Source organism: Elgaria multicarinata, chromosome 11, assembly GCF_023053635.1.
Source record: "Elgaria multicarinata webbii isolate HBS135686 ecotype San Diego chromosome 11, rElgMul1.1.pri, whole genome shotgun sequence".
NCBI lineage: Eukaryota > Metazoa > Chordata > Lepidosauria > Squamata > Anguidae > Elgaria > Elgaria multicarinata.
Genome location: NC_086181.1, coordinates 8,041,532 through 8,054,660, shown reverse-complemented (window position 1 = coordinate 8,054,660; position 13,129 = coordinate 8,041,532). Strand labels below are relative to the sequence as shown.

At 41.6% G+C, this 13,129-nt stretch overlaps 1 protein-coding gene across 1 annotated transcript; it reads left to right on the top strand.

Annotated features, from left to right (window-relative positions):
* Positions 1–391: 391 nt before the first annotated feature.
* LOC134406637 (keratin, type I cytoskeletal 13-like) lies at positions 392–12,485 on the top strand. The gene is made up of 8 exons (XM_063138154.1): positions 392–763; positions 4,033–4,115; positions 5,557–5,713; positions 7,078–7,239; positions 8,099–8,224; positions 9,949–10,166; positions 11,192–11,541; positions 12,382–12,485. Exons 1-8 carry the CDS (start codon positions 407–409, stop codon positions 12,483–12,485), a joined length of 1,557 nt encoding a protein of 518 aa, XP_062994224.1. The 5' UTR covers positions 392–406.
* The last annotated feature ends 644 nt before the right edge of the window (positions 12,486–13,129 follow it).

The following is a 13,129-nucleotide window of genomic DNA, read 5'->3' as shown; positions in this document are numbered from 1 at the left end:
CAACTGCTCATATTGGGATTAGCTATTAATTATTATAATTATTTAATGATGGGCTAGGCTAGTAAGTTGGCAAAAATACCATACACTTAGAAGCATGATGCAATTTGAATTTTGTATATAAAAAGGTAAAAAATCGCCTTCCAAGGACAGCTTCAACTTAAGCTGCATTTCTACACAGGGAAGGTTCTCTGTACATTGTCCTGCCAAAATGAGTTTCTTTGCCCAATCATCCAGACAAGCCTCTTCGTCCCGCAGTAGCAGAGGGTTGACGAGAATGGCTGGTGGTGGGGCATGCAGCTTAGGGGGTGGCTCTAGTGGCAGGGTCTTTGGGGAAAGCTCCAGCAGCTGTGGTGGTGGAGGAGGAGGAAGATGGGCTTCTGGTGGGGGCGTGTGCAATTTTAGCGGGATGTCTGAGAACAGAGGGAGATGGGGTTCCAGTGGCATGGCATGCAACACCAGTGGGTCCTCCTGGGGTGGTGGGGCTGGATGGGGCAGTGCCACTGGTGGGGGCTCAGCTGGAGGTTTTAACAGCTTCGAGGGCAGCGAGGGGGGGCTCTTTTCTGGTGACGAGAAGCAAACAATGCAAAACCTTAATGATCGCTTGGCAACCTATCTGGGCAACGTGCAAGCTCTAGAGGAGGCAAACAGTGAACTTGAGAGGAAAATTGAAGAATGGCTTGAGAAGTCCGGAACAGGGACCAGAGGTGGAGCGCGACGTGATTACAGTAAATATCATGCGACCATTGATGACTTTCGCAAACAGGTAAGAAAGGTGGTGGTGGTGGAGCTTCTGTGTGAATATCCTTTAGTGCTCTGCTTTATATATTCTATTTATTGCATGATAATACAATATTTATCTTTATTTATATTGTTGAGAGTTGTGGGAGAGTAGGGATAGGAGAGGATTGATGGGCCAGAGTGGCAGCAACGGTTCCTTCATGGTCAGCAAGCCAAATTGGCAGGCACATCAACTATAACAGAAATGACAGGTAAATGGCTGACAGTGAGGAGAAAATAGCTGGAAGATGAGAGCCATTTTCCACAAAAGGCATATTTGAAGAAGAAGAAGAAGAAGAAGAAGAAGAAGAAGAAGAAGAGAGCTGTCTCTGAATGCCGGAAAGCTCCTTTTGGGAGGCTGCTTCTCTCTGGAAATCTGCTGTGGGGTAATAGATTCCCACACGCTGCAGGAGTTTTTAAGACTTGGCTTCACCTATGCTCAAGCTGTGTATTTGTAAAACAACTTAAATATTAGGCCTTAAAGACTGCAATCATAGACACATTTACCTGAGAATAAGACCCTTTGACCGCAATGGAGCTTAAGTAGAGATGTATAGAACCATACTTTTAGTTAGCAGCGATCTTTCCGCTCAAAGAAAACACAACCCAGCTAAGTGCTGAACTCCTGGAACTTCTTTTTGTTCAGGAATAATAATAATAATAATAATAATAATAATAATAATAATAATAATAATAATGATGATGATGATGTTGTTGAGGAAGTAAGTCTGAAGCTGTCTTCCAGCATTTTCTTAGGCTTATGATCAGATTTTAGTCAAAATTCTTGAATCATATAATCTGATAGCTGTTAATTAATTAATATACCATATTTCTTCAATTCTAAGACACACTTTTTCCCCATATAAACATCTCTAAAAATGGGCTGCATCTTAGAATCGCGGGTGTGTCTTAGGGTTTTTTTTTCTGTTGGTGGTACTGAAATTAGTGTGCTTCTTACAATTGATGGCGTCTTACAATCGAAGAAATACGGTAGTTGTTTATATAGTTATTGCAGGTATTCTCTCCCATCTGATATCTACAATTACTTAGAACTGAAATATTTATTCCTTTTCTGTGGTATTTTTGGATAGCTACTTCCCAGTCCAATAATTAATGTGTAAAGTTTACTTTTCTTAAGCTTTGTCTTCAAACTGTAAAAGAGAGTAGAAAGCGGTGGTGCAGTTTTTAAAAATAATACTTAAAATTTAAAATATTTAAAATTTCCCTAGATAGGTGTTATTTTATATTCCCCCAAATTAATTAAGCAGACACATTTCTATTTCCCAACAAAAATAGGAAATTGTTTATAATGCAGACAATGATACCATAACACCAATCTCCTATCAGTGCTAAATAATAATTATTGTATTACTAGCTGTACCCTGCCACGCGTTGCTGTGGCTCAGTCTGGTTAAACTGAAAAGAAAGAAAAGACAAAGCGGATGTTTCTAGTATGATTAATTTCACAATGCTTGTGGATATACAATATTTTTAGTTGTTCCATTGTCTGTGTAGATATAGAGATTGTCTGGTTTGCCGACTCTAGAACACGCAACATATAATTGTCCATGTGAGAAGCAATCTGTGTCTAGATCTAAACCGCACAATTCTAAAGATTGGCCCTGAGCTTTGTTGATGGTGATTGCAAACGCCAATCGAATTGGAAATTGCAATCTCTTAAATTGAAATGGCATATCTGTTGGAATCATAGGAATGCGAGGAATGAGGACATCTTCACCTTTGAAAGGTCCTGTCAAGATTGTTGCTTCTATGACCTATAAGAGCAAATAGGAGAGAACATGCAAAAAGGAGAGGAGGCAGAGGCAGTGGATTGGCCTACTGTTTGGTTTTTTAAAAAAGGATTTTTTACGGTGAGGAGGTTAGTGGAAACTCCTGGCAGTTACCTTTCTTCAGAACGTGTAACTGTCACAGGTGTGACATCTATATTCACTCAGCCAATTGTGAGAGAACATGCAAATAGGAGAGGAGGCAGAGGCAGTGGATTGGCCTACTGGTTGGCGATGTCACAATGACCTATTAGAGCAAATAGGAGAGAACATGCAAATAGGAGAGGAGGCAGAGGCAGTGGATTGGCCTACTGGTTGGCCATGTCACAATGATCAGCAGGACTGGTTTTGAGGAGGCCTATTTCTTCGATTTTAAGACAAACTTTTGACCCCATATAGAACATAGTTACATAACAACGCTCGCGTATTCGAATGCAACGTTGTGTCAAAATTTCAAAGCAATCGTGAAGAACTTTCGGAGATATAACGTCTGTTTCGAACGAACATTTACATTTTTATTTATATAGATATAGTGCAAAGAATTTAATTGCATTTCACTGGAGAGAAATCTGTAACAGCAATTTAATAAATAATATTTTTCAAAAAGGAGCTCAGCCAATGGCAGGAGATCTGTTAGCCAAATCTTTATGACATCAGAAGAGCTGTGCCTCTAGCAGTCAGAAGATGTGTCGTCATCACAAACCACCATGCAATCCTACACATTATTATTATTTATTTATTTATTTATATAGCACCATCAATGTACATGTCTATTTGGAAGTAAAACCAACTGTATTCAATGGGATTTACTCCCATGTAAGTAATAAAATTGGAGCCTAGTGTACCATGATATTGACTGTTTCTATGTGTGGAATGATTGAAACCACAAACCATAATCTTCAAGAATAAAGACTTGACAATGGAAGGCCCACACTTGCAATGGGAAGGACTGTGGGGATGAGATATGCAGATGGAAGAGAGGGGGGCAGGGGCTTCTCTCCCTGTCACACGATTCTAATCGTTTGCACCAGGCAGCAGGGAGGGAACTTCTAAAGAGGCTACAAAGACTTACCAAAACTACACAGTGAACTTCATGGTTGAGCTAGGAGATGATCTTCATCAATTCCAAATCCGTAATTCAATTATTATTATTGTCTTTTTTCTCGCTTGTGGCAGTTTTTCTAGATGGACATGATGGCCTTTGCCAGGTAACGCTGGCTTTTACAGATTCAGGAATTTCCTGACAGTTGAGCATGTTTTAAGGATGACTGCTTTCTGGATGTTGGTGTGAAAGTATTTTGGTAGGCCCAGTTTCTGAAGGTTCTCTGTATAGTTTTTTGATGTGATGCCTGTGACTGATGTGACTAACGGTATAATTGTGACCTTTTCCTGTTGCCATAGTTCCTTAACTTCCATGGCGAGTGGTGTATAATTATCATCATCATCATCATTATTGTATCTTTTCTAGGTAATTGCTGCAACTACAGACAATGGAACACTCCTTTTGCAGGTTGACAATGCTAGGCTGGCTGCTGCTGACTTCAAGCTGAAGTAAGTGAGGCCAAACAGGCATATAGTCCACATCTTGTACTTCCCTGGAAGCTAAAGTGTGGATCTACACTTCTGCTTATATCGATTTTTTGAGCCTTTGTAACATTGTAACTTGTATCGCTACCTTGTATACCATTGCTCAGTAGCATTACTTACCTTTTCTTGTAACGTTGTTGCAGAGCACACTGTTCATTGCCCCGTTGTCTGTGTGTTTCTTCTTCTCGTTTCTGTGATCCTTGCAATTCCCAGACTGTCCTTTCTTTGCGCCTCCCACTTCCTTGTTTTTGTATTTTCTGCGCCTCTCTAGTTAACATTCCTTCATGCACATGCTCTTAATTTCAAATCTTTGTGGCTGGAGTTCTTCAGAGAGAGTGGTTTGTGGATTGTCGGAGTTGTCTGTCTCTTGAGGAAAGTGTAGGCATGCCTGGTGAATGGAATGTGTTAAATCTTTCTCATTTTTTAAACATTATTTCCGTGGCATTACACGCAACCCACCTTGGGTAAAACCTTTTTTTAAAATAAAATTATTAAAGGATGTGCATATACGCATTTCTAATTTAATTTATTTTAAAAAATTAAATTAAGGATGCGCATATGCACATCTTTTAATAATTTTTTTTAAAAAAAAAGTTTTTACCCGAGGTAGGTTGCATGTAATGCCATGGAAATAATGTTTAAAAAATGAGAAAGATTTAACACATTCCGTTCACCAGTTCTAACTACAGTTACTGAAGGCACGTAGAGGAAGTTACATCAGACAGGAAGCCCGGTGAGGGATCATGTGACATTAGTTTTCCAATGTGACACAGAAGACATTGTAACAACGGAGCACATTGAAAGAAGTCTAACAATGCAGAAGTGTTACAACAAAAGGTAAAACGGTACAAAACCTTTCTGTATAACGTTATAAGGAACACATCACGTGATCACTGACATCATCCAGAGCTATCTATAACGTTACAGCTACAGTAATGTAGATTCGGCCAGAGAAGGACTTATCCCATGATGTGTGCATATAGTCAACTGGAAACTACAGCGTGCTTGTGAGGGACAAGCTTATATCCAACAGCCAACTGCACTTCTACTCTTGATACACATCATAAAATAACCCAACACTTGACTAATCTGGCATTTATTTTGCGACATATGACAAAAGCATCACTGATATGAAAGCTATAATCCTATACCTGCTGACTTGAGAGTATGCCCCACTGAACTGAAGGAGATGTACTTCTTAGCAGACAAGTATAGGTTTGTTCTGCACATTTTCTTTAATGGAACTTCAGATTTAAAAACCTGATATGCAAGTGATTAGTCAAGACAAAAGCAATGAAGGCACTGCACAAAATACCTACCCAAAATAAGGAACATATTTGCCTCTCTCTGTCTTCAGATATGTTCCACCCACCTGCTGACAAGTTTTTCAATCACTTTTGTTCAGGTATGACAATGAGGTGACCCTCCGCCAGAGTGTTGAAGCTGACACCAATGGCCTACGTAAGGTCCTAGATGACATTGCCATAACAATTAGTGACCTTGAAATGCAGATTGAAAGCCTGACTGAGGAGCTGGAGTATATGAAGAAGAATCATGAGGAGGTAACATAGGTCTCAGTTGTGCATAAAATCTGGTTTTAAGCTATGCCTTCAAGGCAACGGGTGCAATCCACTAGTGTCAATGGCAAAATTCTCATTGGTGTTACTAGAACAGGGTTGTACTAACTACATAGATTATTAAAAAGACCAGAACCCTAATCCAGGACAGATTGTGCATAAACAAGGTGTTAATGTTGTTAATGGAACAGAATACAAAATGAGAGTATGGCTGATCCATTCTGGATTTATCCACTATCCATTTTGGATTGAATCTGCACTTCTGGAGTCTTTGGCCAATCCAAAATAGTTCAGTTTTGGCCAACAGGTGTTCCCAGCAGCCTTTCCACCATCTACACTTCCCAAAAGTTACTGAGGCAGGGAGATGTGAAGAGGGCTTCCAAGAACTGCCATAGTATTTCCTCAGACTTCAGATCAGTTGCATGACAACTTGAATGGGGATATGTGTTGAAATGTTCATCAGAATGTATATTCCATTCAAAGTAATGCAGTGCAGGTAGTAACCAATTGATGTTTCTGTTCCCAGACTAGGAGAATATCTCAGCTGGACTGAGGTACAGGGCTCCATTTTTTTTTATCCGACCACAAATGCCACTTACATGGGGTGTGAGGGTAGTCTTGCATTCCATCTATCTTCTCACCACCAACTTCAGGAGTTCATAGCTGGTAGGAGATCTACTCAGAAGTACTGGGGTTATTCCCAGCCTCTAAAGAATTGCTTACAATACTCAGAGGCAAACCTTGAGCCTTTGTGAGGTGGGCTTGAGCTGAAGGCCCCCACCCCAAGGAACAAACCTAGAGTGCAATTTAATGTTTTTTGTCCAAAATATGCCATCTTTGCTCCCTCATTTCATCAGCCTCAACTCCTTGCTGTTGAAAACTTCTCCAGCATGGGAATGACACTGTTTAACTGTCATAAAATGTATGTGAAGTCTCTCATTGCCTGGAGAGTGTTTGACAAAAAGGAAGTATAAATAATAAACAATAATGAAATAATGAAATTGAAATGACCACTACTTTTTTTCAATAGCTAGCCTCTGTACTGATATTAACTTAAAATTGCCAGGAATTGCCTCGTCCCTATATAAAACAGAGTATCTGACTGTCTGAAAGTTTAAGACATGCACCAAGTCATGTGTGCTAAATAATTCAGCGGAAACACTATATTGTAGGTAAAGCATTCTGCATTTCTCAAAGCCCTAGCCAGAGAAATCTGGACTTCTTAAACCAGTCAAGGTAATCTAGAAACCGTCAAGGTAATCTAGAAACCGCCATAGTTTAAAAGATATGTGCCTTATTTAAGATCATGATATTGCAGAAAGTTTTAAAGAACATCATTACTGATGCAGGATATGAACTCTGTGACGGATACCACCGCCGGAGGCATTGATGTACAAATGAACGCCACACCTGGAGTTGACCTGACTGCACTTCTCAATAGGATGAGAGCTCAATATGAGGCCCTGGCTGAGGAGAACCGACAAGATATGGAGGCCTGGTTCAACAAACAGGTGAAATCAATGCTAACAATATTTGCATTAAAGCGCAGTCCTAAGACATTGTCAGAAGCTGCTTCAGAACTAGTCTCTCTGATGTTAACACATCTTGGGAAAGAGCTTTCCATTCTTCTTGAAAGGACAGTTGTCTCGCTTAGTTTGCATAGTTTTGCCTAAGGGAAAGTTCCTTTATTGCTTGAATAAAGCTTTGTGGATTACTTAGCAGGCCTCGTTATTGTCTCTCACGAAGGCAGGAAGTTTTGAGAAACACGACAGATATTGCCACTCAATAGACAGAAGACTCTGAGATCTGAGCCTTCTGTCTATTTTATGCCCTACCAGCAAAAGACAGGCAGGGTGGGAGGATGATGGAGGCATAAATGCCTCCAATTCACCCTTTTATTTACATTTTCAGCTAAACAAGCTGTCATAACTTGTTCTGGGCAGGACAGCCAATAGAGAGGCTTTAGGATCCTACCGAACCTGGTCTCTCTTCTTACTCCTCCTACTCCCTGCTCACTGATCCAACCCCTTTTTCTTCTCCCTAAACCCATCCAAAGTAGCTGCTGAAACCTCAGAAGAAGCACCATGATGCTTTCTGCGGCACCTGCAAAGGGGAGGGGTCTTGGATATCCCCTCCCATACTTGTAGCAGTGTCTATGACCTCGGGAGGGGGATCCACCACATCTCTGTTAAATAAATTAAGCATTGCTCTGTTAAACAAATTATTTCATTTATTTGCATGAAACAATTTATTTTCTTATGGTTTTTATCGTTGTATTAGTGATTGTAAGCCGCCTTCAGTCCCGTTTTTTTTTGTTTTTGGTAGAAAAGCAGAATTAAATAAATAAAATAATTAATTGCAATATTTTAGAGTCAAGAACTAAATAAACAGATCAGCAGCAGTGCCGAAGAGACCAACACCAACAGGAGCGAGATTACGGAACTGAGACGCAGCTTGCAAAGCCTAGAAAGTGAACTGCAATCCCAGTTGTCTCTGGTATGCAAATTCATTTTTTAAAAAAAACGTAATGCCTATGTTGAAAGATGCTCCCTGCTGATTAATTTATTAAATGTTTAACACTCTCTTAAGCTTAAGACAAAATGATGCAGTCCACAAAGACTGCAGAGGCCACCAGTGAGGGAGGAAGCAGCAGCCAGGCACCTCTCCACCGGGCCTGGGTCCAGCTCCAGCTGAGAGCCCCCTCCCTCCTGCTACCAACTGACACTGCAGAGGCCACCAGTGAGGGAGGAAGCAGCAGCCAGGCACCTCTCCACCGTGCCTGGGTCCAGCTCCAGCTGAGAGCCCCCTCCCTCCTGCTGTCAACTGACACTGCAGAGGCCACCAGTGAGGGAGGAAGCAGCAGCCAGGCACCTCTCCACCGGGCCTGGGTCCAGCTCCAGCTGAGAGCCCCCTCCCTCCTGCTACCAACTGACACTGCAGAGGCCACCAGTGAGGGAGGAAGCAGCAGCCAGGCACCTCTCCACCGTGCCTGGGTCCAGCTCCAGCTGAGAGCCCCCTCCCTCCTGCTGTCAACTGACACTGCAGAGGCCACCAGTGAGGGAGGAAGCAGCAACCAGGCACCTCTCCACCATGCCTGGGTCCAGCTCCAGCTGAGAGCCCCCTCCCTCCTGCTACCAACTGTAACTGCAGAGGCCACCAGAGAGGAGGGAAGCAGCAGCCAGGCACCTCTCCACCGTGCCTGGGTCCAGCTCCAGCTGAGAGCCCCCTCCCTCCTGCTGTCACCTGTAACTGCTGAACTTTCCAACTAAGATTGTAGTGCCTGAGTTTGCTTTCCTTTTCCCCCTCCTCCTCCTCCCTCCCAATCCCCTTTCCTTTTGTGTCATGTCTTTTAGATTGTAAGCCTGTGGGCAGGGACTGTCAAGAAATACTTTTGTAAGCCGCCATGAGAGCCTTTTTGGGCTGAATGGCGGCATAAAAATCCTTAAATAAATAAATAAATAAATAAAAATAACCCTGTGCGCCAGATTCCAACCCACAATATAGTAAGGCACTGGGGTATGGCACATGAAGGCCCTTTCTACAACTAGGATTTTTCCAGGGATCATCCCTGTGGGTCCAAATGACGTACAGGGGATCCCAGGATCAGGGAGCGATGATCCCTCAGTTATTCCAGTTTTACCCACGGTCCCAGGACAATGCCGAGGACTGCGGATGGTGTGGGCGCCTGTTCTGCCTTCTTCCCCATGAGTAGCGGGGGTCGTCAGAGGGAAGGAGCCCAGGTGGGGGGAGTCCATGGCCATCGGGGGTGGGGTGGGGAGTGGGGTCGGGGTTTTGTCTTTTTTAAAAAAAATTACGTTAAGTTTCACTGGAGCACAAGTGCGCTCCAGCTCCTGCAGTTTTAAAAACAAAATGGCCACCTCCACTCACACAACGTCCCTCCTCCCATCCCAGACAGATCACATAGTCTCCAATAGCATTCACTTAGAACTGCTCGGCTCCTCCAAATGCTGAGGGAAGCGGGGGTAAGTTTTTTAAAAAACTAAAAAAATAAGAAGCCCCCTCAGCAACTGGCTACACCTATAAAAGGTATGTGGAAACTCCCCAAGGATAAAATTCTCTGAATTTTCTCCCCTCCCTGCGAAAGAGGCAGAAAAAAACAATGCCTCTTTCACAGGGAGAGAGAAAATTCCCGAAAATAGGGGGCAGGATTCGGCCCAGCACTAATTAATTTCCAATATTGCTTTTTCTTTTTCCATCAGAAAGAATCTCTTGAGGCCACCCTAGCTCAAACAGAAGGCCAATACTGTGCCCAGCTTTCCCAAATACAAGACGTGGTCAGCAATGTGGAAGGCCAAGTACAGCAGATCAGGGCAGACATGGAGTGCCAGAACAGAGAGTATGAACAGCTCCTGGATGTCAAGATCCACCTGGAGACTGAGATTGAGACCTACCACAATCTACTGGATGGGGGAGAGAGGTGAATAAAAGGAAACGTGGCAGAATTCTCCCTTCCCTAAATACCTTTGAACTTCCTTTATCCAAGATTCTCCTTTATCTGAGGCAGGGTTGGGGACCTGTGTCCCTCCAGTTGTTGTTGGACTACAACTGCCATCATCCCTGAGCACTGGCCATGCTGGCTGGGGCTGATGGGAGCTGGGATCCAACAACATCGGAAAGACCACAGGTTCTCCACTCCTGATCTAAATATGTATCATTCATACATATTTGACCATTACTTGATTTCTCATCTTTTAATTATACAACAGGTGATGGACATCTGGCTTTTTATTTATTTATTACATTTCTATACCACCAAGTAGTTGAAGTTCTCTGAGCAGTTCAGAGAAATGTTGTGTACTGCTTGTTTGGAACCAGGGATATCCCTGCCTTCTCATGTACTGGTTGTTTGAAACAATACGCTCTCTTGCAATTCATAACCTGAGTCAGAACCACAATGCAGTAATGCACAACCACAATTACCATTTGTGTGAAGTCTGCCCAGGGTAGAATGTCTAGTTACAGCCATACATGCACAATAAATGAGGTTAGCGTTCTGAATTCTGGCAGCCCTAAATGGACTTATGTGCTACAATTTTACTTTAGATATCATCCAAACTTTGTTATGATGCAGTTGTTTAAACAAACAAGTTGGTATTACATTTTTCTTGGCACATTTTAATCTAAATTTCACATAATAGCTACATTATCTATTTATTTATTTATTGCATTTCTATACCACCCAATAGCCAAAGCTCTCTGCGTGGTTCACAAAAGCTAAAACTATCAAAACAATCAACACTACAAAACACAATATAAAGGTACAATATGAAAGCACAACCCTGTTTACCCTGGTTGTGCTTTTATATTGTACTTTTATATTATAGTTTACTTAAGTTGGGAATGTAAAATTATCTCCACAGGAAACCTCCTTTTCTCTACTCTGCATCTTCAGAGTAACATGAATTAGATAATGATTGTTGTTGTTGTTTACGGCTTTTACAGTGATTTTGCATCTGGAAATACAACTGGATCCAGACCTTCAGGAATAAGAGATGGTGGAGCTTCAGAAGCTAGATCTAGAGGATCAAGCAGTTCAAGATCTACAGGTCAGACATCTTCCAGGGGATCAGCATCTACAGATTCAAGATCTAGGAGGACGGGATCTTCTTGTTCTCCATCTAGAAATTTGGGATCTGCAGACACAAGGTCTAGGAGCCAAGAATATTCCATCTCTCAATCCAAAGGTTCTGGATTTGGAGACTCAAGATATAGATGTTTGGGATCTAGAGACACCGGACTTAGTGGTGAAGATTCCGATGATTTGGGATCAAGATATGGAAGCACTGCCAAAGGTAATAAATTTGGACCTTATTTTTCTGTGCATTTTTTTAAAAATTCTAAATTTCTAAAAACAATTTTATTTTGTTACTAATTTAAAGGTCAAAAAAGGTACTGAGAACATGGCAGGGTTGTTGTTCATTTTTAAAGTGTGACTAGTGGAATAATAACTTGACCTTATCCTAAAGTCTTTTGGAGATGGTTATTCAATAAAAGAATGAGTATAACCATGTTGGGGTTGGAGGGGGTGCGATTGGAATTTCAGATGCTTTCATTGCCCCTGCCCTCTGTGGCTTCCTGGTACCATTTGCATGGGGTATGTATTGTGGGTAGGCTTTGTGCAAATGAGATATTGAAGGCATGGAGGTTGGCGCCAGCAAGTGACATGGGAAGGGACTCAGCTGCAAGCCCCAGCCAAATGGTGCAGGGCATAACAAAGGGATTCCCCTATGGGCCATTTATCCTTTGATGGCCATTTGTCCTTTGTTATCGCCAATGCTTGGAGATAACAATAATTTGTTATCTCCAAGCATGAAGATACTTCTCCCCAGGGGGCAAGGCTTGGGAAAGACAGGAGGCAGGACCCTGGATGGTGTTCAGCCCTCTGTGGGCCAGATTAGGCCTCCAGGCCAGAGGTTGCCCTCCCCTGGTGTAGAGTCTACACTGTAGATCATATTGAGCTTGATGGACCAATGTTCTGACTCTGTAATAGGCAGCTTCCTATGTTCCTACATAGCACTTCCCCGCGCCCTAAAAGGTTGACAATATGCTTAAAAAAGAGCTCCATGTTTTGACCCTGCACACTTAAGAGAATTACTGCTCTCCTAAATCTCTGGATTTTCTCTCTTATATAGATGTACCAAAAACAAGAGTGATCAAGACAATAGTGGAAGATAGAATTGGTGATCAGGTTATCTCAACTCATGTCCAGTCTGTTGAAGAAAAGCCAATTAAATAAGCAACCTCTAATCCAATTGGAAGTCTTTTTAAGCATGCAATAGAAAACAGATGGCTATACGAAGATGTCATTACAGCTGTCTTTATTTTTCTGCTCCTATCACTGCTGTTTTTCTGGGCAATTTCCTTCCCTACTATCCAAGAGCAAAAATGTTGGCTTCATTTTCTGGCATTCTACAATAAAAAATTTCTTACTGTTGCAACTGAAATGATAAGATTTTGGTTATGATGTTTAATTTTAAATTGGTGTCTACATATTGTGTACACAGTTCACTAATGCCTGTCAGTCATTGGAATGGTCGATAAACTGATTTGGTTCACATTTTAATGTGAACTTACCAAATCAGTACTTCCCAAAGATACACACAAATCAATTTAATCTTTGTAAACCGCCCAGAGAGCTTCGGCTATGGGGCGGTGTATAAATGTAATAAATAAATAAATAAATAAATAAATAAATAAATACAACAAATAGTCACACTTTTCCAGTGCAATTTGCAAATCAAGAAATCCATGCCAAAATAAAAAAATAAAAAATACATATAATATGGGGAAATGAACACAAAAATGTGTATGATAGAGAAAGATATGCACAAAAATACTTATATTAGGGGAAAATATGCACAAAACCAGATTATATTAGAG

Coding starts and splice junctions, on each gene's coding strand:
- LOC134406637 (XM_063138154.1), top strand. CDS start 407: ATGTCTGAGAACAGAGGGAGATGGGGTTCCAGTGGCATGGCATGCAAC. Junction 7,240..8,098: donor AGGCCTGGTTCAACAAACAG/GTGAAATCAATG, acceptor GCAATATTTTAG/AGTCAAGAACTAAATAAACA. Junction 10,167..11,191: donor CTACTGGATGGGGGAGAGAG/GTGAATAAAAGG, acceptor CGGCTTTTACAG/TGATTTTGCATCTGGAAATA.